Source organism: Myotis lucifugus, unplaced genomic scaffold (assembly GCF_000147115.1).
Source record: "Myotis lucifugus unplaced genomic scaffold, Myoluc2.0 scaffold_3, whole genome shotgun sequence".
In the NCBI taxonomy this organism is placed as follows: domain Eukaryota; kingdom Metazoa; phylum Chordata; class Mammalia; order Chiroptera; family Vespertilionidae; genus Myotis; species Myotis lucifugus.
Window position 1 is genome coordinate 26,148,041 of NW_005871051.1, and position 25,103 is coordinate 26,173,143.

The 25,103-nt window shown below is 40.5% G+C and overlaps 2 protein-coding genes across 2 annotated transcripts in view; both read left to right on the plus strand.

Annotated features, from left to right (window-relative positions):
* The window catches only part of LOC102425711 (nuclear body protein SP140-like protein), a 310,769-nt gene that overhangs the window by 61,927 nt on the left and 223,739 nt on the right, over window positions 1-25,103 (plus strand). The gene's annotated exons all lie outside the window — the stretch shown is intronic.
* Window positions 635-15,155, plus strand: LOC111827879 (nuclear body protein SP140-like protein). The gene is made up of 9 exons (XM_023762244.1): window positions 635-687; window positions 4,722-4,826; window positions 6,638-6,777; window positions 7,941-7,988; window positions 12,320-12,435; window positions 13,109-13,220; window positions 13,529-13,606; window positions 13,817-13,948; window positions 14,711-15,155. The coding sequence occupies exons 2-9, from the start codon at window positions 4,790-4,792 to the stop codon at window positions 14,804-14,806; spliced, it is 759 nt and encodes a 252-aa protein (XP_023618012.1). The 5' UTR covers window positions 635-687; window positions 4,722-4,789; the 3' UTR covers window positions 14,807-15,155.

Here is a 25,103-nt window from a genome sequence, read left to right on the forward strand (position 1 = left end):
CAATCCATGATACCTCTCGTAATCCAGAACCATTGGCTCCTAACCACTCACCTGTCTGCCTGCCTGATGCCCCTAATTGCTCCCCTGCTGGCCTGATGCCCCTAACTGCCTATCTGCTCGCCCCCTCCTGGCCTGATCCCCCTAACTGCCTATGTGCTCTCCTTTCCTCTCTGCACCGTGCAGACCCCCAGCGCAGGTGTGCTGAGAGCTCTATGCTGCGGCCCCGCTCCCGTCCTGATTGGTCGTTATGTGATGGCATCCTGACCAATTTGCATATCCCTCTATTATTAGAATAGATACTTCTCTGGTCCAGAGAAGCCCTGCTAGTGTGGCTCAGTTGGGTCAGCATCCTCCCATGCACCCAGACGTCTTAAGACCAGGTCTGTTCCTATCGCTCATATACTGAAATACTAAGGTGTTTTTCAAAGTCCTATTGAGAAATAAAGGAAGACGCATGGCCAATTCTGGATTCCTACTTCTCAATTTAGAGGTTTTTAGTTTCTTTAGAACAAAGAGAGAATCAATAGATGAAACATCCTTATAAACTAAAGCCTTCTGCACTATAAATCATGCTAAGATCTGCAACTTTTATTTATTTATTTCTAATTTCTCACTACTACCTTTTTTTTTATAGGTACTGTGGATCTTGGAAACAAATCTACTTTAGAAAAAGCTGAGAGGAAAAAAAGTAAGAGTGAATAAGATTTTGTTTGCTTTTGATGTAGAAATGAGTTTTTAAATACCAGACTTTCATCATTATTATTATTTATAATATTGTGGTAGGTAGAATGATGGCATCTCAAGGATGTCCATGCTCTAATCCCTGGAACCTGTAATCTGTTATCTTACATGGCAAGTGAACTTTGCAGATTTAATTCTACTAGGGACCTTAAAATGAGGGAGATTATCTTGGATACTCTGGGTGGCCCCAATATACTTCCCTAATCCTTAAAATGCAGAGAACTTTTCTTGGCTATGGAGAGAGGGATAAGTGACTATGGAAGAATGGTCAGAGAGAAGCAATATTGCTGGCTCTGAAGATGGAAGAAGGGAATAGGATATGTGGGTGGCCTTAAGAAGCAGAAAAATCAGGAAAAGATTGTCCCCTACAGCCTCCAGAAAGGAATGAAAGTCTGTTACAAACTTGATTTTAGCCCAGTGAGGCCATTCATAATTCTGACATTAATTGTAAGATGATGAATTGTGTTGCTTTAAGCCCACTATTTATAGTAAATCGTTATGGCAGCAATATGAAAATAATACAGACTTTGGTCCTTAAAAGTGGGTTATGGCTCTAAAACATTCCTAAAAATGTGGCAATGGCTTTGGGCAGTGGGTAGAGGCTGGAAGAATTTTAAGTAGAATGATTGAAAAAAGAAGCCTAGATTGCCTTGAGCAGTTTGTAGAAATGTGGATGCTGAAGACCTAGGGAGGACTCAGAAGGAGGAAAGACATGGAAGAGAACATCTATGTTGTCTCAGAGAATTCATAAATCATCCTGAACAGCACAGTATGTACGAAGATGGAGGTTAAAGGTGTGACTGGTGAGGGCGCAGAAGGAAATAAAGGATATGTTTTTGGAAACGTGAGGAAGAGGATTCTTATTATATAGTGACAGAAAGTGGAGCAGAATCCTGTCCTGCAGATATATGGAAAGCAAAACTTTCTGGATATACACTAAGGAGGTTTCTAGGTGATGAAGATGCAGCTGGTTTCTGTTTTGCTGCTTAAAGTAAAATGTGAGAAGAACAAAATAAACTCAGGGGAGGAGAACTGCTCAACAAAAAGAAATCAGGACTTGATGATTTGGATTGTCTTAGCTTACTCTAGCTACAAAAGATGCTAAAACTGAGATTCTCTGTCAGGTTAAGTGTGCTCTGTAGAATAACCAAGAGTGGCTGAACAACTTTTTGCTAGAGCCTCGGAAGCAGCGAAAGATCAGAATATTTAGTCACAGAAAGGTTCTTTGATGAGATTAAGCATGTAACTCATAGATCTCCTCAACCATCTCAGCTGAACTAAAATAGAGATATGTGATTATATAGGCAACATCTGTGGAGGAGCCTCTTGTCTAATGCAGCAAATCCCCATGACATACATGGGAGACCTATAAGGTTCTTGAGAATTTTATACCAAGAGAAACAGAGATGTCCATGTCTAGTCCCTGGAGCCTCTAATCTGTCTCTTTAGATGGTGAAAGAGAGTTTGAAAATGGGGTTAAGGTAATGAAATGGGGCGATTATCCTGGATAATCTGGGTGGCCCCAGTCAAATCATGTAGATGCTTGAAATCAGAAAAACTCTCCTGCTGTGCAGAGAGGGCTTTGTGTCTATGGAATAATGATCAGAGATGTAAACTGGCTGTGTTTGAAGGTGGAAGCAGAAGGCAATGAGTCAAGAAATGTGGGCAGCACTTAGAGCTGGAAAAGGTAAAAAAAAAAAAAAAAGGATTCTTTCTTACTATAGCCTCCAGAAAAGAACAAAGCCCTGTGGGCACCTTAACGTGAAACTTAGTTCGGACCTTTAGAACTGCAAGTTAAAAACCTGTGTTGCTTTAAGTTGCAAAGTTTTGAGGAATTTATTACAGACACAACAGAGAACTACCACCTTTCATAAGATTTTAAAAAAGAGAGAGAATATTTTACTTTTATATGATTACTTTACATCCTTCAAATAGGCAATTTATATTTTTAAATGCTCACATTTTTGTTGCTTTTTAAATTTTAAAATCTATGAACTTTATAGACTTTGTTGGGTATCTTTTCAGATTTTTCCTGCCCATGTATTAACATATTTAGAATTACATTGCTTATCTGAGTTAATCTATTCCTAGTGTTACATTTCCCTTATTTTAATCAGTATATCAAGCACACATTTTGCCAATTTAAGAGTAGATACTTTTATTTCATTCCTGTTTTAATTTGCATTACTATAATTTTTTAGTGTAGTTGAGCATTTCTCACTGGTTATTGGTCATCTGTTGCTCTTCTACAAATGCCTGGTATCTGTCTTATCTGTGTTGCTGTTATGTTGATCATACTGTCCAATAATTAATATATTACATGTTAAATTTTGCAAATGTATATTGTTAATATTTTGTCTCATTTAATGTTAATTTTTAGGTTTTTAATTGTATGTTTTTTCCTAGAGAAGTTTGAAAATTTTAGATAGCTAAATCTGTCAGAGTTTTCTTTTATGGCTTTACATAAAATTTATACAAAGGTTTTAAAGATTTTATATTTGGTTCTAGAATATTTGAAAGTAGGTAAAAGTGGTTAATACATTTAACAACCTTTTTCTTCATAACTTGGAATGCCCTTTATATGCCTTTTCTTTCCTGTATTCATGGATCTGTGTCTGCACTCTACACTGAAGAGCTACACTAGGGCGGTTTCCTTCTGGAAGGAAGACTCAGGGCATTTGTGAATCCCAGATATAATTATGCCTCTCTTTCTCCCATACTTCCTAGGTGTTTCCTCCTCAGGTGCCTGCATCTTTGCTCTTCCTTCACTGCTAAAAACCATTCCATTGGCTGCAACTTCATCTTTCTCTCTAATAATCATTTGTCACTCAGACTTTTCATGCAGAAGGGTCAGATACAAGCAGGGCAAAGGCATTTCCATAGAATATAAACAAATCCTCTACCCATGGTCGGCAAACTGCGGCTCGAGAGCCACATGCGGCTCGTTGGCCCCTTGAGTGTGGCTCTTCCTAAGCCTTAGGTGTACCCTAATTAAGTTAATAACAATGTACCTACCTATATATTTTAAGTTTAAAAAATTTGGTTCTCAAAAGAAATTTCAATCGTTGTACTGTTGATATTTGGCTCTGTTGACTAATGAGTTTACCAACCACTGCTAGGCACTCCGAAGCATGGGAAAGAATGAAGCATCCTTACCAACAGAACAGAACTCAGATTTTCAGAATTGACCTAATACAATGCCATTAATCCCCAATCACTTTTGTCCTAATCACAATGCAGGAAAGAGCTGACCCCTTTCTTCCTTCCTTGGTGACAACAGCCTTCAATGACCAAAGAGCCATATTAGAGAAGTGTGGACAAGAGGAGATGAGGTCATAGAGTTAGATGATCAGAGCATTGGATGTAGCTTTTGATAAAGGGCACACCATTGTCAGACAGCACTAGTCCAGCTAGCTATGCAATTTGAAGATTGTTCTAGAGTTTCCTGAGCTCCTCTTTCAGCTTTGGAGAAAGCTGATGAGGAGAAAAAATGAGGTAAAGCAAGAGAACACAAATATCAAGTAGACACCCTCTCTATTAGGTTACCCATCATTATCCTCTCTGCCACTGAGTCAGAGCTCAAACAGGAGCTGCATGCACAGTGTTTGACTTTGTCTCCACTACCTAACTGCAGTGGAAGAGCATAGCTGGAGAGCTTCTTGCAGAACATGACAGCAGCTGTATGTTTCATTGTCATGTAAGAATCAAGGGGGCTGACTGGATTGGGAGTTAAAACAGTTATATTGAAGCCAGTCTCTGCTAAAGCATTCTAATTGTATGAGGTTTCAGAGGTGAGATGAAGATGTACATCTTTCATTATGCAACAAAAATACCACTGAAAGAAAAACTGAGAAACTCTGGAGATTTGTGAAATAAAATTTCCTAAGAACCTCTGTCTTTATAGAAACAACCTCAACATGGGAGGACGTTTTACGTGTGCAATTTTAAAATGAGACACAATAAAGAAACTTCTCTTTCAGAGATAAGAAAGCCCACAGATGGGACTGTGGATTTTGATGCTGAAATACTTCCCGTGATCTGTGGAGAAATGGTGGGCATGTTAATTAAGAGAAAATTTGAACGAGGTAGGTTTTAAGGTTTACTTTAATCTGCAACCACTATGCGAGAGAATCACAAAAAGTAATGGAATACCCTGATCATTCAAGAAATTTGGGCCCCAGTTTTGTCTTGAGAAGAGGTAGGGTCCCCAAGATGATATTTTTACACTTTAAGAAATGGTGCATAAGTTCTCACTTCCACATGGAAGTGTCCATGAGGATGCCCAAGGAACCAAAGAGAAGTGCAGAAATGTCAGTCTGTGGATGGAAAATATTGCATATTTTATTTTGAATCAGCCTCCACCTTCATATCCTATACCCCTTCTGGAAACCATCATCAGGATATATGTTTAATGTAGTGAAAAGTTCACAAAATTTAGAACCAGAAAAATGTGAGTCCCAGCTTCAGCTCTGCCAAGAGTGACTGAATAAAGAATGGGACCTCTCTGAGCCTGATACTTCTCATCTAAGAAATGGATAATAATTAAAAACCTGCCTCATGGTGTGACTTTGAGAGTTAATTTACATATTGACTATAAAATGTGTTGTGATTTTTAACATAAAGCTTTCCAATAATTGTCTATTATGATAAACTTCATATCAGATTAATATTGTTTTGTGAACAATTAATATAAATAAATGTTTGCATCATAACTATTTTTAAATAGCTTTACTGAGCTATAACTCACATATCATATAATTCACCTCTTAGAGTATAGAATTCACTGTTGAGTTTTTTGTTTGCTTGGCTTATTCACAAGATTATAAAACCATCATCACAATCTAATTTTAGAACCTTTTTGTCCCCTACTAAAGGAAACACCATGTCTCTCAGTAGTCAATACCCATTCCGCCTCACCCCACTACCCAGCCCTAAGCAACCATTAATCTATTTTATGATCTATAAACTGGCCTAGTCTAAGCATTTCACATCAATAGATTCATGTGACATGTGCTTTTCTTTGACTGGTTCTTTCACACAGCATGATGTATTCAAGGTTCATACATATAGTACCACATTTAGTATATTTCATTTTTTTATTGTCAAATACTATAATAGTCCATGGTATGGATATACAATATTGCATTTATCTAAAGTTTGGGTTTTCTCTCTCTTTAGCTATCATGAATAATGCTGTTTTGTGTAAAGTTTTTGGTGAACATATATTTTTAATTATTTTTGCTATATACTCTGGAGTGGAATTGCAGGATACATGGCAATTCCATGTTGCATTTGTTAAGGGGAAAAAACAAACTATTTTTCACAGTAATGCACCAGTTTATATGCTCATCAGTGAAATCTGAGGGCTCCAATTTCTCTGCATTCTCATCAATACTTGTTATTATCGGTCTTTTTCATTACCGCCATCCGAGTGAGTGTGATGTAATATCTCAATGAGGTTTTGATTTCCTTTGCTCTAATGAATAATGTTGTTAAGTGTAACACTATCTTTTATACACAAGTTAAATTTTCTACTGAAAATATTTCATATTATTTTAAAGTCAGCTACCCATGATTTCAGGGATAGAAAAGTATCTGCTCAATAAAGCCAATGAACTGGAAGAAAATTGCTGTAATACAGGACACAGATGTTTCTTTGAAGCCATTGTGAGAAACAGGGCCAAGACTTGAGATTTCAATCCAAATCAAGAAATCCCCTGGGATGGGACTCACAAGGCTGGGTTTGGGTATTCTCAAGTATGAAATGTGAGGCCAGACTTTTCTGCTAGTGATCTTGTACCCAAATTGGGTGGCTTCAGATACAATGTAGTGGGAAGTCAGTGTCTGAGCTCTGAGGACAATGAGGTTTCAGATTCAACTTATCCCGGTCTTACAGGATCCACGGTGAAGTGTATAAGAAGCCAGGATGGAAATTGGTTCACCCTACAAGAATTTGAACTTAAAGGAGGCGTCAAAAACGCTAACTGGAAAACGAGTGTGCGCTGCAATGGAAGAACCCTAAAATGGCTGATGGAGGTATTACAGTGACAGGAGCTTGGAAGTGATTTTCCTGGTTATACTCTAAGATAGGTCACTTTTTGTCCACCAAATATAGGCTGACTGACAACTACCACCCCAAGCCCTGACATTATGCTTGTCCCACACTCATAACTTAATACAAGGCAGTGCATTGATTTGTCAAAGAAGCTCTGTTGAGGTAGATGCAGGGAAAGGTCATTCTGACTCAGGTGTTTGCAGACAACTTTAGGCACTGAAAGAAAGGAGACAGTCTATGGCCAAACAAGTGTGCAGAAGGCACTCCAGAGAAAGAATGGTGCGAAAACCAGAACCACAACTAATGTGGCTCCGTGGATTGAAGTAGATAGTGTGTTAAACAGCATAATCCATCAATTGGGGTTGTTTGTGGAAGGATTTAATGCCAGGCTATGGAGTTTAAACTCATACCATAGACAATGCAGAACCATGAAGGTCTCCTGAGGTGGGAAGTGACATATTTAAAACAGTATCTCAGACAGCATGGGGCCTAGAAATGACTTCACTGTCTTTCAGCTCAAGAAACCTTAGTCAAACTACAATCCTCAGCTCCAATGTCACCCTCTCTCAATATTCCCTGACTGACCTGCCTTGTAATCCCTTCCCTGCGTCCCCGGACTCCAATATTAAGGCCCTTCTCACAGTTTTATACTTGTCCTTCCATGCAATCCCTTATTCTCCTAGATCCCTCTAGTTTTATACATCTTTGTGGGACCAGCATTGTTCAGAGTGTCTATACCCTGTAGGTATGGGATACATGTGTAATGACTGAATAGCCTGGTGTAAGGACGTAAGCTTGAGTGGCACTGGTGGAAATAGAAAGGAGGTGAGAGGTGTCAAAGAGATTGTGAATGAAAGGCTCTTAAAACTTAGGGAAAAAGCACAAGAGCAAGGAAAAAGGTTGTGACGATGACTTTCTGGATACCATTGATTGTGTATGCCTAGAATCTCCTTCCTCCAGTAGTTAATCTTCTTCTAGAGAGAAGAAGAACAGGTGAGTAGAAGGAGATGGTGTCTCATTCAGATGCCTTGGTTTGAGCTGACAGTGGGACATCAAGTGGAAATATTTGGGAGGAGGTTGCAATGCCAGACTCACAAAACATAAACACAGGCTAACCATACTCTTGGATCTTTTTATCTTTCAGGAAAATCTTCTACCTCAACCTCCAAGAATATATGGCAAGATAAAAACGGTGATTATTACTTACTACAAGTGCTTATTACATAACTACTTTTATATGTACAGCATCTTTTTATGGTTTCTCAGTTTTGTATTTAACATTGTTTCCTCTTCTCCTCTCTTCTGTCTTTATTTTATTTAATTAAGTTATTCATTTTGCAAGTGCCTTCAGATTTGTTACATTGAACATTAGGTTGTATGCAAGGTCACCTTTGAATGGTAAACCATTTGAGATGAGAATAATAAGAAGCCATCTCATAGCTGAGTTTTAGCTATAGTTGCAGATGTTGTCAGGGAGTCCAAGTTGTAAAAGCAAACATAATTATGGAATACATAAAGACATTTCTTAATGAGGTCACAGACTCATCACAGATTTTTTTCGTAAAGGTTATTGTATTCTAACTTTAATGAAATCTGATGGAGCAAAAATTTGCTCACCATCATCCAGAAGAACCTGATCTAGTACAGAGTCTATATTGGGACATAAACAAAACCATGTACTATTCCATAAGAGGGGCAACTCGAAGCATATTTCTCTTCTAATTTTTTACATCATCTTCCATCCTTCTATAAGATATACACACAGACATACAGAATACTTTCTCAAGCAGAAATTACTGGAAATTTTCATGAGGATGGTGTTGTTGGAGAAGGAGCTTTTGGGAGACTGATGTGTCTTACATGAGGGTCTGACCTGGAAATTGTTTACTTTAATGCCACCCCTTTGGTTCTACTCAGGGGCTGTGCAGGCCACCTGTCTCTCCATGAAAGTGATTTCTCCCTCTATGGAAGAAGGCTATCAAGGCAACAAACAAAATACATAATGTGTAGATTCAAGACAAAGTGATGATTTCTCCAATACTGAGTGTGAATGAGAGCTTGAAAAGGAGGGAAGGTGAAAATTTCAGAACAGGTTGCACATAGCTGGCTACTGAGACTTTATCTTCCAGAAATGTGAAGTCCAGGCCTTTACATTAACTGAAATTCTGGTTCTTTTGAACTACCAGTCCTTGGGACATTTTACCCACTGGGTTTATTGAAGATAAATTGTTGTTTGACCTATTCAGTGACTACTTTAAACAGCAGTATCTCCACCATTCTCCATGTACTATCTAAAGTTACTCAATATGGAGTATCTAAAAGAGCTAGTACTCAACTTCCAATGCACAGGTTCTATCTTTATCCATGGGTGCAATACTTTGCAGCAACAAGGTTCAATTGCCCCTATATTTTGTGTCTCCTTGATCAAGAACAGAAATGACCCAAAGTGACAGATCTCAGGACCCATTACTACCTCTGTAGGTCCTCTTTGCCTCCAAGAACTTGTCTTGTTGATAAAGCCTCCTGGTTTCTGGAAATTTAAATGTCACTCATGACACCACTCAACAGCTTCCTGTCTCCTGATGAGGGCCACCTGTACTTTCTGGTGACAGCTTCTGTGTTGTCAAATAACTTGATATACACTGCCAAACAATCATTTATCGTATGTTAATATTTACTAAAGAGATAGCATGTAATCTCTTTTCCTAAGTGAAACAATACTCATTTATTTACTCATTCAACATATAAATATTGAGTGCATAAAAATGCCCAATTTCCATTGAAGAACATTAAAATAATATCCCTGACCTTAGTATTGTTTCAACTTCATTGTCTACCATGGAAGATTAACTACTGGAGGAAGGGGATTCTAGGCTTACACTAAAGCAATGAAAGTGTAGTACCTGGTAGTCAGCTTCCTGTGAAAAGTCAGTGAGGTGCCATCTTGGGATTTGGATCACAGGGAGATAAGGATAGTCTTCTGGAAGAGGAATTGTAATATCATGTGTGTTGAATTCATTTTAACTTTTGGGTGGTGTCCCAGAAGAGCTACAGGAGGTGGTAGAGTGATCTATGTGGTACTGTATGGTTCCCAGAACCCTGAATGATAGATGGTCATGTCATACTACCCATGGTGAAGAGTCTGTAGGTAGAAAGCAACTGTTTCAGCATGAGTGGCCTCCCTCTTATTAATAGTCTTTCCTAGGATAGATATTACAGGCCAATTCATCATTGTCTTATTATATCCTCAGGCATTAAAACCCACACTTGTGCAGGCTAAATCTCAACTCAAGTTGCACACTGGAATCACCTGAAGACCTTTGAAAAAATAACATTGCCTGAATCCCCACTCTAGACAAAATCTCATTTAAATCATTCTGAGTTATGATTCAGACATTAGAATTGTTAAAATGTCTTCAGATGATTTTGATACACAAGTTACTCATTCTATAACTTAGGGAGAATACCAATGCCTGTGCCTCAAATCAGAAAAATTGATTCAGAATCTCTGATGTTGGGACCAGGAATTTAGTATTTTATATACTCTCCTTGACAATTCAAATGTGCAGCTGGGCTAAGAAACAAAGAGCCTCAGAGAAAAGGGTTCTAAAATAGATTAAAAATTATGGATGCAAGATTCTTATGCACTGCTTATATTTGTTATTTCTTTGTTCTGAAGAGAGGGTCAGCACTTTCTGAAGAATCATGATGGTAATCTGTGAATCCCTATAGAGAGGAGAAGGAAAATGGCCCCAGGTCTCCATGCTAGAGCAGTCTCATATTGCATTGGGGATGTGATTCAGGATTCCCTGGAACACTGAATGGGAGCTGTTGGCAAGATGCTCCTTGAGCCTTGCACTTTCTCATATATGGTCATTTAATACAAATATATATATTATTGATTTCAGAGAGGAAGGGAAAAGGAGAGAGATAGAAACATCAATGGTGAGAGAGAATCATTGATAGACTGCCTCCTGCACTCACCAGACTGGGGATTGAGCCCGCAACCTGGGCATGTGCCTTGTCCAGGAATCGAACTGTGACCACCTGGTTCATAGGTCGACACAACCACAGAGCCACACCGGCCAGGCTCACATATGGCCACTTTTAAAAGCAAAAGAAATGACCAGAATTTTGTTTCCCCAAGATAAAAATTTCCATCCAAAAGTCCAGAACAAGACTCAACATAACTTTTAGCAACTTTTCACCTTTTATTACTTTCTGCACAAAGAGAAATAACATAGCTGTGTTCCAAATTACTGTGTCCATTTGCTAAAAGGACATTTCTGATATTTGTGTGTTGTTAACCGAGATATGATACAGACTGAGAAACAGACCACTTTTTGTTACTTATTAGGGTTGGAAGCATTTTTTAGGGTCTCAGCAGACCTGTATTCAGTGAACCTTAGAGGGATGACAGAACTAACAAAGTAAGCTTAACAACTACTGTGAGGAGGATTGGGTATAGATAGAATTTTGGATACTAGTGAGAGTATAGAGCAAGAAAGGATTCTCAGGTTTGTGGCGGAAGGTGTATGTTTTATAAAATGAAAGCGCTAGGAAAGAACATGTAGTGGGTGTGAGGACAGAATACATTAAGTTTTCCCTGGATGAGTTTGGGTTGTACTTTCATGGCTGAAGAGGAGGTGATGGTAACAAGAAGGTAGGAATTTCTCCAATAGGCCATGGGATAGACAGGATGTTTCTATCTGGTACAGAACAGCCTTCAAGATGTTTGCAAGCTGTCTGGAATCTCTCAGAAGGCAGATCCAGGAAAGCAACCAGGAGCAAACATAGTTACTGATTCATATGTAAATGTTGCTTTTCATTTTTGAAAAAAGAGAGGAAAAAGTGGTTTTCTGTTTTAATCACATCCTCTTCACCGCATTGATGAGAGATGCATATCCACCTGACAGGGGGATGGCAAATAACAGCATCTGCTATCTGACAGATGGATTGACAGGTGTTTATTAGTCACATATACTCTCAGGTTGAGAAAAGAGGGCAGTACCAGCCATGCAGGCCTCACCAAGGTTGCCTTCAGGAATGGAGGGAGCAACCAGGGGCTGTGGAGGGGGAAGTGTGCCCTGGTTTCCCTGAGAGATTGTAGCTGGCTTGTTTGAACAATTCTGTAGGTGGCAGGGCACTGAAACATGTTATTCTAGGATGAGCAGGGTTATTCAACAAGCTCCCCTGGAAAAGGTCCCACAGCTAAACAGTGCTCCTTGCCAGGGGACCATGTTTACCCTGCCCATCCTGGACTATCAGGTTTCATTGCCCTGTCAGCCACAGAAGCTCTGGTTTTACAGCAAAACCTTTCCTAATCACAAAGGCCACTCCTCCTGAACTTCACCACAGACCAAGAGTTTTTTTTCTGAAACCTCCATTCCATGCAGTTGGCTCACAGCTCAGGGAGAAGCACATAACTGTCCATGAAGGTTTGCACAGACAATGAGATTCAAATCCCCACAGTGCTGGTCTTCAGGGTCTCACTGGGGTTACAGACATTGTTTTACCTTCCAGCTGGAAAACGCAGAGAAATGCATGATCTGCTGGGAAGAAGGAAAGTTCATCTACTGCTGTGTTTGTCTGAAGGGCTTTCATGGGGACTGTCACCTCCCACCTGTGGAACCTCAGAGGTTTGTGAGATGCAGCCCCCTCTCCTTTCAGAGACCTTCCTCCTGCCATGCACACTCCCCCTGCAGAGTTCCTCCTTGTGTCCTGATGGGGAAAGAGCAGGGCCAGGGGTACATAGTCCAACAATATGATGTGGGGAGCTGTTAAAAATGCTATCAGTAGGAAGTTACTGTTCTCTTCTCACCTCTAGGAGGCTGAAGTCTGTAGCTGGGTGCTTCGCCTACATACACTACTGTCCTTTCCAGAACTATCCACTACAGACTCCTGTTCACAGGAGTGCAAATGCCAGTTGTTTGTGTTCTGTGTGTATTCAGAACAGACAGTAAATAAGGACAGTTTCCCTTATTTTGGCATGTTCTCAACAGGTTAGTGGAGGCACAAGGCCTCCAGGGGTTAAGGCCCACTCTCTGACATTCAGGCATGAAGGCAGGACTCTTTGTTCTCTCAGAAGCTCAAACGAGGAAAGGGGAGCCCAACACTCACCTTGACACCATCTTCCACCCAATAAACCTCTGCTGCTACTCTAGGAACCAGGGTTACCACATGAGAGTCCTGGAGAATCTGAGAGTTGTCCCCTCATTCCCTGGCTGTGCCCATCAGCCATTCCTGAAAGGAGAACATTGGCAGCTGTGGGAACAAAGGTGTTTCTATGCTCACTTACTTCTGACATCTCAGGACCCCTTGGAGATGTACTTTCTGCACAACGGAATTGTCTTCACGAAGTCAGCAGCAGTGCTACAGTGAATCTGAAGTCCTGGCGAAACAGATGGGGTCAGAAGAGAAGTCGGTGAGTTGTATTTGACCCAAGACAACTTCTGCTCACATGAGAAGTCAAACAGTCATGGGTGAAGGGAAGGGTGTCAAAGGGTGCCTGCTCTTCTGACCATGCCTCAAACACACTGAAAATGCACCAGAACCTGCTCACAGAAAACAAAACAAAAAAAACAACAACTCAGCTATTACATGTTAGTGTCCAAGAGCAATCCCTGTTTGGGGAAACTTCCAGAAGACTACTGTGTTCATGCTTCTGCCTAGACATGCATATGGGCTCACTCTTGCCAAGCTGCTTTTCATTCACAGTCTCCTTCTTTGCAGAAATGTGAATTCCTACTCCTAAAGGCCTATTGCCATTTCGAGACCAACGTTTTTCCGAATATTCCACATGAAAATTATGTGAGTAACAACGACAAACCATGTATAGGCCCCATAATGTAACCCAACCTTGACACAGACACTGTGGAGCCTGTGATCTGAAGCCCATGGGAGGGGGAGCATGAGCTGCCTTTACCTTCACCTTGTATTTCCTCTAGATTTAATGGGAATCCACAGAATGTAGACATTGAACTTTGTCAATAATGCTCTTATTGATATATTTTTAACCAGGTTCAAAAGGCTTCTCAATGCCTAGAGACACTTAGGAGATTGGATGAAATCAAGAATAGCCTAAATAAAGGATGTTATGCCCAAGTGGAGGGGTTTGTGCTTGAAATGAACAACATCTTTCAGGATCCTAAGGTAAGGGGCTCTCCCTGCTTCCATTTCATTTTCTACTCATTGAGTCACTCTGCCTGCATTTCCTGGTACTGGGAGATTTTAGAGTTTCCCTCATCCTATGACAAGCCTATGCAAGCAAGGATTTAGGAAGTGACTGGGTTTTTAAATTGAGGATTTAAGCTCACCAGAGAGAGCAACAGTGAATAAGGAGTTGTCCCTGCAACCAGACTCCAGGCCCCTGAGAGCTCATTCCTCTCCTCAAAGGTGACCATTGAGGACAGTGGTGTCCTCCCTGTTCAAAACCTAAGGAGAAAATTGCTTCCTAAAGTCATGTTATCCTTCTTACCTCTCCCCAAATATACTCAAACAGACCTCTCAGAGGTCCCAAGCTGCAGATTCCTTTGCATGTAAATGAACCATATACAGTAACATATCACCAGAGGGGAATAGAATTGACAATGTAAAAGGAATATCATTGATTGTACATCTGTAATATTTGATTATCACTAAGGCCTTAGATTACTTTTCTAACTTTCACTAAAAGAAACAAACCAAAGCCAATGACTAAGAATCATCAGTGTAATAATGATTTCCCATGTCTGTCTAAACAACAAGGCTTAATCATGCTCTTAGGAAACAAACTCTTAGATGCTTGAGTTTCTAAACTTAACCTGGTTAATGTAACTTAGGTGTTTAAGACAAGAGTCCTGATCATTTTCAGTTGTAAGTTGTCTAATGACATGACATTGAGCATCATTATGTTTGTCTGTTTTTTTTCTCCAGCAAAATGACTCAGACCTACTAAAGGAGGAATTTAAGAAGAATTTCAAACAAGTCTTTGCTATTCAGAAAGCAAATCAGAACAGTTCCATGGTGTAGTGGATGCTGTTGATACCCTGGAAAATCCCACTTTCAGGCAGATTTCTCATCCCCCCGCTGTTATGAGTGTTGGCTGCTGATGCCACCTCTCCCCAATGTATTGCTTTGTGCAAAATGGAGGCAGAGTCACTTGAAGGTTACATCTCTTTTTGCTGGGGGTTCGTTCCCAGCACCAATTCTGAACTAACCATGTGAAGTGATTCATGTTCCTGCACTCCCCAGAGACTACCTAGAGCTAGTCTCCAGCTATGCCCATATCCTTGCTTAGCATTTCCCACCATGGTATCCTGCTTCCCTTATCCCTCTTCCTCATGAGAGAATTCTCACAATAAATCATTTAATGATTTTATCTCAGGCTTTGCTTTTAGGGAACCCAACATCACATAATCATCTTAGCAAGCCAACCCTAAGCATGGAGTTCTGATTTGGATCACTGTCTAGCAGGTCCTGGGGTACTAAAACAGTGCAGTTGCATAAACATTCACCTGTAGGGGAAGAGGTACTGATGCAATTGTCTAGCATTTAAAAAGAAAAAAATAGTAACTATAAGAACTGTATGATTAGGTGGCTATTTCTTTTTTAAAAACTATTTTAAATTTGCTTTTATTGATTCCAGAGAGAGGAGGGGAGAGGGAAAGGGACAGAAAAATCAATTATGAGAAAGAATAATTGATCTTCTGCCTTCTGCACACCCTCTATTGGGGATCAAGCACTCAACCTTGGCATGTGCTGTGACCAGGAATCAAACCCTGACCTCCTGGTTCATGGGTCAATGCTCAACCACTGAACGACACCAGCATGGCTAGATGGCTATTTCTAAGCTCCATTAAAGTATTTTAAAAAGTGCATGACAGGCTTATATATACTAATTACCACCTGCAACTGTAAGGTAAACAGTGGAAGGCTTGGTGCAGGCCCTAATTTTAAGAATGACAGAACTTCTGCCCACCCAGAATGTCTCAGTTGGTTAAGCATTGTCCTGTGTAGAGAAATGTTTTCCAGTTCCATTGCCTGTCAGGGCACATACCTGGGTTATGGGTGTGATCCCAGATCAGGATGTATATGGGAGGCAACTGATCAATGTCTCTCTCTCTATCTCTGTCTCTATCTCCATCTCTTTCTCTGTCTAAGCATGTGCTCAGGTGAGGATTATATTTTTAAAAAGTGATAGAAATTCAGAGCAGACTGAATTCTAAGCTCATAGTGGCCTCTTGTGCCAAAGTCAAATCCATGATAAAGAAAGCATGAAGACCTGAAACTCAGAGTGGGGCTTTCTAAGTAGATGCACCTGAGAACTCTGAACTCTAGATCCTTCTGAACCCACTGTCCTGCAAAAGAGACCGCTGTCCCTATTTGTAGACAGACCTTTGCCCTATCCACCACTTTGTCTGAATGAAGATTATGCAGAGTTCTCTCAGCAAGACCAAACTAGGAATCTTCTAGATGAGCCTGCTAGCTGAAGAGATGGTTTACTCCAACAGAGCTGCAGGTCTGGCCAACATGTACTAAGAGGTGCCAGGAGATTGTGTGTGGGAGTGGATCCTGGAAAAACAACGTTAGAATGTGAAACATGATGGGGGGATGCACACTCTCCTGGGCCACAGAGTTTAATTTAATTAGCCTGGCAAGGTCCAAGGGCAATGATTCTAATATGCTCCTGGTGGCTCTTAGAGGCTTGCTATAGCACAGTGCACACTAGATGAAGTGGAATAAGAAATATCAGACTTACCCTAGCCAGTTTTGCTTGGTGGACAGAGAGCATTGGCCTATGGACTGAAGGGTTCCTGGTTCAATTCCGACCAAGGGCATATGCCCAGGTTCTGGGTTCCATTCCCAGTAGGGGGCATGCAGGAGGCAGCCAATCAATGATTCTCTCTCATTATTGATGTTTCTATCTCTCTATCCTTCTCTCTTCCTGTCTGAAATCAATAAAAATGTATTTTTTAAAAAGGAAATCTGCCAGGCCAACAATTATAAAAGAGATCCAAAAGCCGTAGAAAGATGTCATGACTTCACTCTGTACAACTGGAAATTCCATCCATGGGGTTACTGTGTCCTCAGATGCCTAAAAGACACCACCTTAACAAGGCAATAAAGGATGTACTGTTGAGACGGCAGCTGCATTCTTGAAATGCTCAGTCCAGACTATCCTATGTAGGTTGGAGTAATGAAGGGATGATTTACAGAGCTGGATTCCCTAACAAATGAAATGATAGGACTCCAGAATAACTGAAGCTAAGAGGCAGCATTAACTGTCACAGCAGGATGAGTAATTTGTGTAATGGGCAACAAGCTTAGAATCACAACCAGGGACCCTGGCCCATAGATGTCTAAGAAATTAGCTACTAGAAGATGCTGTTCTTACAGGCAAGACGCATGAGCAGTTAACAAGGATATTACTTTATATATGTCATCAAAAGAGATTATAAATAGATGATCAGATGGTTGAAATATTACTTCAATGAAGAGTCAACATTCCTTGCACACCTTCCAGACCTTAGCCAATTCTTGACTCAGAAGCTGTTGATAGCAGTTCTTACAAGAAAGGACTGTGAAAATGAATACCATAATTCCCTGAATTTTTCACCACAGGCACATATGGCGATTTATTCAAGTAACATATATGCAAAACAAAGAAAACTCACAGAAATTTTAAGGGTTATTGATACAGTATACGAGTTGATACCTTGCGACCCAAGACACCATAATGGCCCCTGTTAGAGTGCATGGAGGTAAGGTAATGTCTATCTAATGGTGAATCCACCCAATCTACAAATTTCCCAAGCTCCTAAGTGTATAATCAGGACACACAAACAGGTGTTTTTTTTTTTTTTACCATTTATTTCTTAATCTATAAAATAACAATGACTCTCCTAGGAGAGACCAAATGGAAGACTCTGAAACAGAACTTCTCCATGGTGAACACAGTAGGTTAAAAGCAGTATTGTATTTCTGAGGAAGGAGGGAATGACAGAGGTTGGTGCCACCTGCTATGGTTGAAGTATGAAAGGGTTATAATCCCCTTTACATCTTGATATGATTCAGTAGTCTGGCTTATGAAAAAGCTAGATGATTCCTGGCTACTAGATAACTACTAGAAACTTAAGCAAAGGTGGGGCTTATAGACCTGTAAAGTTTGGAAGAAGACGTTGCTGACTTATATGCACTCATACCAACACAAGGAATCAAGGATCACAAAGATTCAGGTGAACAGTACACTAAAAAAAGCAAAAATGACTGTACTCTAATAACTACCCCTAAAGAAATTAGATATATAAATTATCTGAAAAACATTTCAGAATAATCCTCTGAAAGAAGTTCAGTGGATTACAAGACACTTTATACAGACAAATCAATAAAATTGGGGGTGGAGAGGGGGTGGAGAAAAAAATGAGAAGTTCACCAAAAAGACAAGAAACTATAAAAGTGTCCTCGAGCTGAAGAATACAATAACTGAACTGAAGAATTTAATAGAGAGCATTAACAACAGATCCAGTCAAATAGAAGAAAAAAAAATCAGTGAACTAAAAGATAGGTTATTTAAAAGTATTTATTCAGAGAAGGAGAGAAGAGTGAAGAATGCCTACAGGATTTATAAGACATTATTAAGAAAATCATATACTCATAATGGGAATTTCAAAGGACAAAAGTTAAAAATGGACAGAAAGTCTATTTAAAACAATAATGGTTAAAAACTGCCCATGTTTGAGAGCTGCTTGAGACAAGGATCCTGGCCTCAGTACCACCCAGTCTGGTCTCAAATGCAAACCGGGACCCTACTGCCACTGTGGACAGAGACATGTGACCACAGCTGCACACCCACAGACACCAGGAATCCAGACATCCCGGCTGCGGCTTTCTGTGAGTCACAGAGCCCATCCCCCTCCCTGCAGGCCATAGGAATTGCTAGACCCTCCCCTTGCACAGAGCTGCAGCACTGCTACAGGAATTTGAGCCTGGGCATGCATGAACACTGGGAATCTGTTCTCCGCAATGCAATCAGGCGACCAAACCCCACACCCAAGCAGGGCTGGCAGTGCCACCTGACTTTGATTCTGGGCAAGCACACACGGAAGTCTAATTTCTGCAGCACAGGAGTGCACCTCCTGCTGACACAGTGCTACTGTGAAATCTAGTCCCCCAAGTAGACCTGGGACCCAGATTCTTCACATGAGAGGCAGCACTGAGCACCAGTGACTTGACTCTGTTTCTCATCACATGCACATGGGATCACGAATTCCCAGTGCATTCACACTAAGAGCCATTGACTCCAATTCTTGGTGCATGCACACACAGGGACCCTGATTCTCTGCTTGAGGCCGCACCAAGCAACAGAGACTCTGATACTCGATTCTTGGTGCAGACACAGGGGAACTCTGACTCCTGACATGTGCTAGGGGACTCTGATTTTCTGCACATCCCAGAGGGGTCTCTGTTTCAGTGCAGCGCAGGTGGGTCCCTGGTCCTAGGTGTGCACACAAGGCCACATTGAGCATCAGTGACTCTGATCCTGGGCGAGCGTGGCTCCCACCAACCCATGGCAGCTACACATCTTGGTGTTGGAACTCTTCAGTGACACATGGGTTGTGCAAAGCTCCCAATGCACACGGCCCAGGACCATGCAACTAAAAGTTTGAACCTTCTAGTGATAGTCAGAATGGGGAGATGCACAATCCCCAGAGGAAAGAAAATGAGGAGTCACCAAAAAAGGAAATAAGTGAAATGGAAGCATGCAACATGACAGAAAAAGAATTCAGAGTAATGGTCATACAGTTCATACACTGGATGGATGAGAATATCAACAACCTATGCAAAAATCAGGAAGAAATCAAAAGTGATATAGCTACAATCAAAACACCATGGGAGGTTTCAATAGTAGACTGGAAAAAGCAGAGGACCAAATTAGTGAGTTAGAAGATAAGGTAGAGAAACAAACTCAATATGAACAGCAACTGGAGAAAAAAAAATAAAAAGCAGTAGGAGAACCTAAGGGAGCTTTGGGACAACATGAAACGAAGTAACATACATATAATATGGCTACCAGAAGGACAAGAAGAGCAGTAAGGATTAGAACATCTATTTGAAGAAATAATGACAGATGTGGGGAAGAAAAAAGTTACACAAGTACAGAGAGTCCCAAGCAAGATGAATCCCAAAAGACCCACACCAAGACATGTCATCATTACAATGGCAAATGTTAATGTCAAAGAGAGAATCTTAAAGGCTGCAAGAGAGAGACAGAAAGTTACCTACAAAGGATACCCCATCATATTATCAAATGATTTCTCAACAGAAACACATCAAGCTAGAAGAGAATGGAAGAAGGTATACAAAGTGATGCAAAGCAAAGGATTGAATCCAAGAATACTTTATTCAACAAGACTATCAATCAAAATTGAAGGGGAAATCAGGAGCTTTGCAGACAAAAAAGGCTAAGGCAGTTTATCACTATCAAGCCAGCAATGCAAGACGTGCTAAAAGGAATGCTGTAAAAAGAAGAAATAGAAAGGGAAGAAGGAACACAAGCATAAAGTACAGAAATGGCTACAAGTACCTATCAATAATAACATTAAACATAAATGGATTAAATGCTCCAATCAAAAGACATCGAGTGAGTGAATGGATAAGAAAACATGACCCATACATATGCTGTCTACAGGAGACCTAATTCAGAACAAGGGACTCACGCAGACTGAAAATGAAGGGATGAAAAAATATCTATCAGGAAAATGAAAATGAAAAAAAGAGCTGGGTAGCAATACTTATATCTGACAAAATAGACCTGAAAGTGAAGACCATAATAAGAGACAATAAAGGCCACTTCATAATTTTAAAGAGATTGATACAACAAGAGGATATAACTCTGGTAAATATTTATGCACCCAATGCAGGAGCACCCAAATACATAAAAAAACTTCTGGAACATATCAGGGGAGAGATTGACAGCAACACAATCATACTAGGAGACTTTAATACCCCATTAACATCACTGGATAAATTCTCTAGACAAAAAATCAGCAAAGAAACAGCAATCCTAAGTTACTCACTAGACCAGATGGACTTAATTGACATCTTCAGAATATTTCACCCCAAAGCTATGGAATATACGTTCTTCTCAAGTGCACATGGGACATGTTCAAAGATAGACCACATACTAGGTCACAGGCAAAGTCTCTCTAAAGTGAAGAGGATTAAAATGATATCAAACATCTTCTCAGATCACAATGGCATAAAATTAGAAATCAACTACAGTAAAAACAATCACAAAAATTCAAACACTTGGAGGCTAAATAGCACACTATTAAACAACTAGAAGCCTGGTGCACAAAAATTTGTGCACGGGGGTGGGGGGTCCCTCAGCCTGGCCTGTGCCCTCTTGCAGTCTGGGACCCCTTGGGGGATGTCCACCTGCTGGCGTAGGATCACTCCCCTGGGGATCGGGCCTAAGCTGGTAGTCAGACATCCCTCTGGTAGCCCGGCAGCCCTCGGGGGATGTCCACTTGCCAGCAGGGAGCAGGCCTAAACTGCAATTGGACATCCTTAGTGCTGCTGAGGAGGCGGGAGAGGCTCCCGCTACCACTGCTGTGCTGGCAGCTGGCAGCCTGGCTTGTGGCTGAGCAGAGCTCCTCCTGTGGGAGCATGCTGACCACCAGGGAGCAGCTCCTGCATTGAGCATCTGCCCCCTGGTGGTCAGTGTGTGTCATAGTGACCAGTTATTTCCAGTTGTTCTGCTGTTAGGGTCAATTTGCATATTACCCTTTTATTATATAGGATACAGGCCTGGTGCATAGGTGGGAGCCAGCTGGTTTGCCCTGAAAGGTGTCCTGGATCAGGGTGAGGATCTGTTGAGGTGCCTGGCCAGCCTGAGGGAGGGGCTGAGGGCCATTTTCAGGCTGGTCAAGCCCCCCATTGGGGACCTTCACCTCATGGGGGTGTGGCCAGCCTGGGTGAGGAGCTGAGGGCCATTTTCAGGCTTCCCACAGCCCCTTCAGGGTGGGGGAGTCCTGCTTGGGTGCCTGGCCAGCCTGGGTGATGGGCTGATGGCCATTTTCAGGCTGACCATGCCCCCTGGTGACCCAAGCTCCCAGGGTCTCCTTTTTTTCTTTTTTTTTCCTGGGATTTATTTATCTTCTATAATTGAAACTTTGTAGCTTTGAGCAGAGCCCAGGTCCAGCTGGAAGCCTGGGTTGCCCCTGGCAATCCAGGCTCTCAGCCCCTCCTTGAGTGGAGGCCACAGCTGGCTGGAAGCAGGTATCTTGGATTTATTTATCTTTTATAATTGAAACTTTGTAGCCTTGAGTGGAGCCCAGGGTCGGTCAGGGCAGGCGGGAAGCTTGGATTCCTCCATTGCCAGGGTCAACCAAAGCATTCTGCTTGCTCCAGCTCCGTGGCCACCACCATCTTAGCTGGGTTCATTTGCATACTCGCTCCTGGTGGGCATGGCTGGTGGGCGTGGCTTGAGCATAGCAGAGGGGTGGTTAATTTGCATGTTTCTCTTTTATTATATAGGATGAGTGGGTTACCAAAGAGATCAAAGTAGAAATAAAACACATCCTGGAAACAAACGACAATGAAAACACAACAATCTAAAATCTTTGGGACACAGTGAAAGCAGTCCTGAGAGGGAAATTCATAGTATTACAGGCCTATCTCAAAAAAACAAAAAAAACAACAACAAGAAAAACTGGTAATAAACCATCTATGCAACTTGAAGAATTAAAAAAAGAGCAACAAGAAAAGTCCAGTGTGATCAGAAGGAAGGAAATAATAAAGATCAGAGTGGAAATAAATGACATAGAGACAAAAAAACAATACAAAAAAATCAATGAAACCAAGAGCTGGTTCTTAGAAAGGATAAACAAGATTGATGAACCTCTAGCCAGGCTCACCAAGAAGCAAAGAGAAAGGACCCAAAATAAACAAAATCAGAAACAAAAGTGGTGAAATAACAACAGAAGCCACAGAAATATGAAGAATCATAAAAAAAAATACTATGCACAACTCCAACAAACTGGTCAACCTAGAAGAAATGGACATATTTCTAAAAAAATGCAACCATCCCAAACTCAATCAGGAGGAATAAAAAAAATCTGAATAGGCCGATAACTATGGAGGAAATTAAAGCAGTAATAAAAAACTTCCAACAAACAAAAGCCCTGGACCAGACAGCTTCCCAGGGGAGTTTTATCAAACATTCAAAGAAGAAATAAAACCTATCTTCCTCAGACTATTCAAAAAAATTCAAGAGGAAGGAGCACTTCCAAACTCTTTCTACGAAGCCAGGATTACCCTAATCCCAAAACCAGATAAAGATAATACAAAGAAAGAGAATTACAGGCCAATATCCCTCATGAACATAGATGCCAAAATCCTCAACAAAATTCTAGCAAATTGAATCGAGCAATACAATAGAAAGATCATACACCATGACCAAGTAGGATTTATCCCAGGTATGCAAGGATGGTCCAAAATCCACAAATCAATAAATGTGATGCACCACATAAACAAACTGAGAGATAAAAACCATATAATTGTATCAATTGAAGCAGAAAAAGCATTTGACAAAATCCAACACCCTTTCTTGATAAAAACTCTCAGCAAGGTGGGAATAGAAGGATCATACCTCAACATAATAAGAGCCATATATGACAAACACACAGCCAACATCATATTCAATGGGCAAAATCTAAAACCATTTCCCCTGAGAACAGGAACAAGACAGGGATGCCCACTATCCTCACTCCTCTTCGACATAGTACTGGAAGTACTAGACATTGCAATCAGACAAGAAGAAGAAATAAAAGGCATCTAAATTGGAAAAGAAAAAGTAAAACTGTCCTATTCACAAATCACATGATATTGTACATAGAAAACCCCAAAGACTCCATCAAAAATTACTAGACTTAATAAATGAATTTGGCATTGTAGCAGGATAAAAATTACACCCAGAAGTCTATGGCTTTTCTATACACCAATAATGAACTCACAGAAAGAGAAATTAAAAGAGCAATCCCACTTAGCTTTGCAACAACAAAAATTAAGATACCTCGGAATAAACTTAACCAAGGAGACAAATGACCTGTACTCGTAAAACTACAGGACACTGAAAAAAATAGATAGAGGAAGACATAAACAGATGGAAGAACATACCATGTTCATGTATTGGTAGAATCAACATCATTAAAATGTTCATACTACCCAAAGCAATCTATAAATTCAACGCAATCCCCAATAAAATACCAATGGCATACTTCAGAGTCCTAGAACAAATTGCCAAAAATTCATCTGTAATAAAAAAGACCCTGAATAGCTGCAGTAATCTTGAGAAAGAAGAACAATGTTGGAGGGATCACAATACCAGATATTAAGCTATACTACAAAGCCACCGTTCTCAAAACTGCCTGGTACTGGCACAAGAACAGACATATAGACCAGTGGGACAGAACAGAGAACCCAGAGATCGACACAAGCCAGAATGCTCAATTAATATTTGACAAAGGAAGCAAGAGCATACAATGGAGTCAAGACAGTCTCTTCAATAACTGGTGTTGGGAAAACTGGACAGATACATGCAAAAAAAAAAATGAACTAGGCTACCAACTTACACCATACACAAAAATAAACTCAAAATGGATAAAGAACTTAAATGTAGAGAGGAAACCGTAAAAATCTTAGAAGAAGCCATAGACCACAAAATAGCAGACATTTGTCATAGCAATGTCTTTACCGATACAGCTCCTAGGGCAATGGAAACTAAAGAGAAAATACAAAAATAGGACTACATTAAAATAAAAAGCTTCTGCACAGCAAAAGAAACCATCAACAAAACATCAAGAAAGCCCACTGCATGGGAGAACATATTTGCCAATGTCATCTCCGATAAGGGTTTAATCTCCAACATTTACAAGGAACTCATACAACTTAACAAAAGGAAGATAAACAATCCAATCAAAAAATGGGCAATGGACCTAAATAGACAGTTTTTGAAAGAGGACATTCAGAAAGCCAAGAGACATATGAAAACATGCTCAGTCATTAATCATCTGAGAGATGCAAATCAAAACAACAATGAGGTGCCATCTCACACCTGTCAGAATGGCTATCATCAACAACAAATGACAAGTGCTGGAGAGGATGCGGAGAAAAAGAAACCCTTCTTCACTGCTGGTGGGAATGCAGACTGGTGCAGCCATTGAAAACAGTATGGTGTTTTCTCAAAAAATTAAAAATGGAACTGCCATTTGACCCAGTAATACCACTTCTAGGAATATATTCCAAGAAAAAAAAAACACCAATC

Excerpts from the sequence above, each read along its gene's own strand:
- LOC111827879 (XM_023762244.1), top strand. The coding sequence starts at position 4,790 with ATGGTGGGCATGTTAATTAAGAGAAAATTTGAACGAG. Across the intron at positions 12,436-13,108 it reads CCACCTGTGGAACCTCAGAG|GACCCCTTGGAGATGTACTT; the intron begins GTTTGTGAGATG and ends CTGACATCTCAG. Across the intron at positions 13,949-14,710 it reads ACATCTTTCAGGATCCTAAG|CAAAATGACTCAGACCTACT; the intron begins GTAAGGGGCTCT and ends TTTTTTCTCCAG.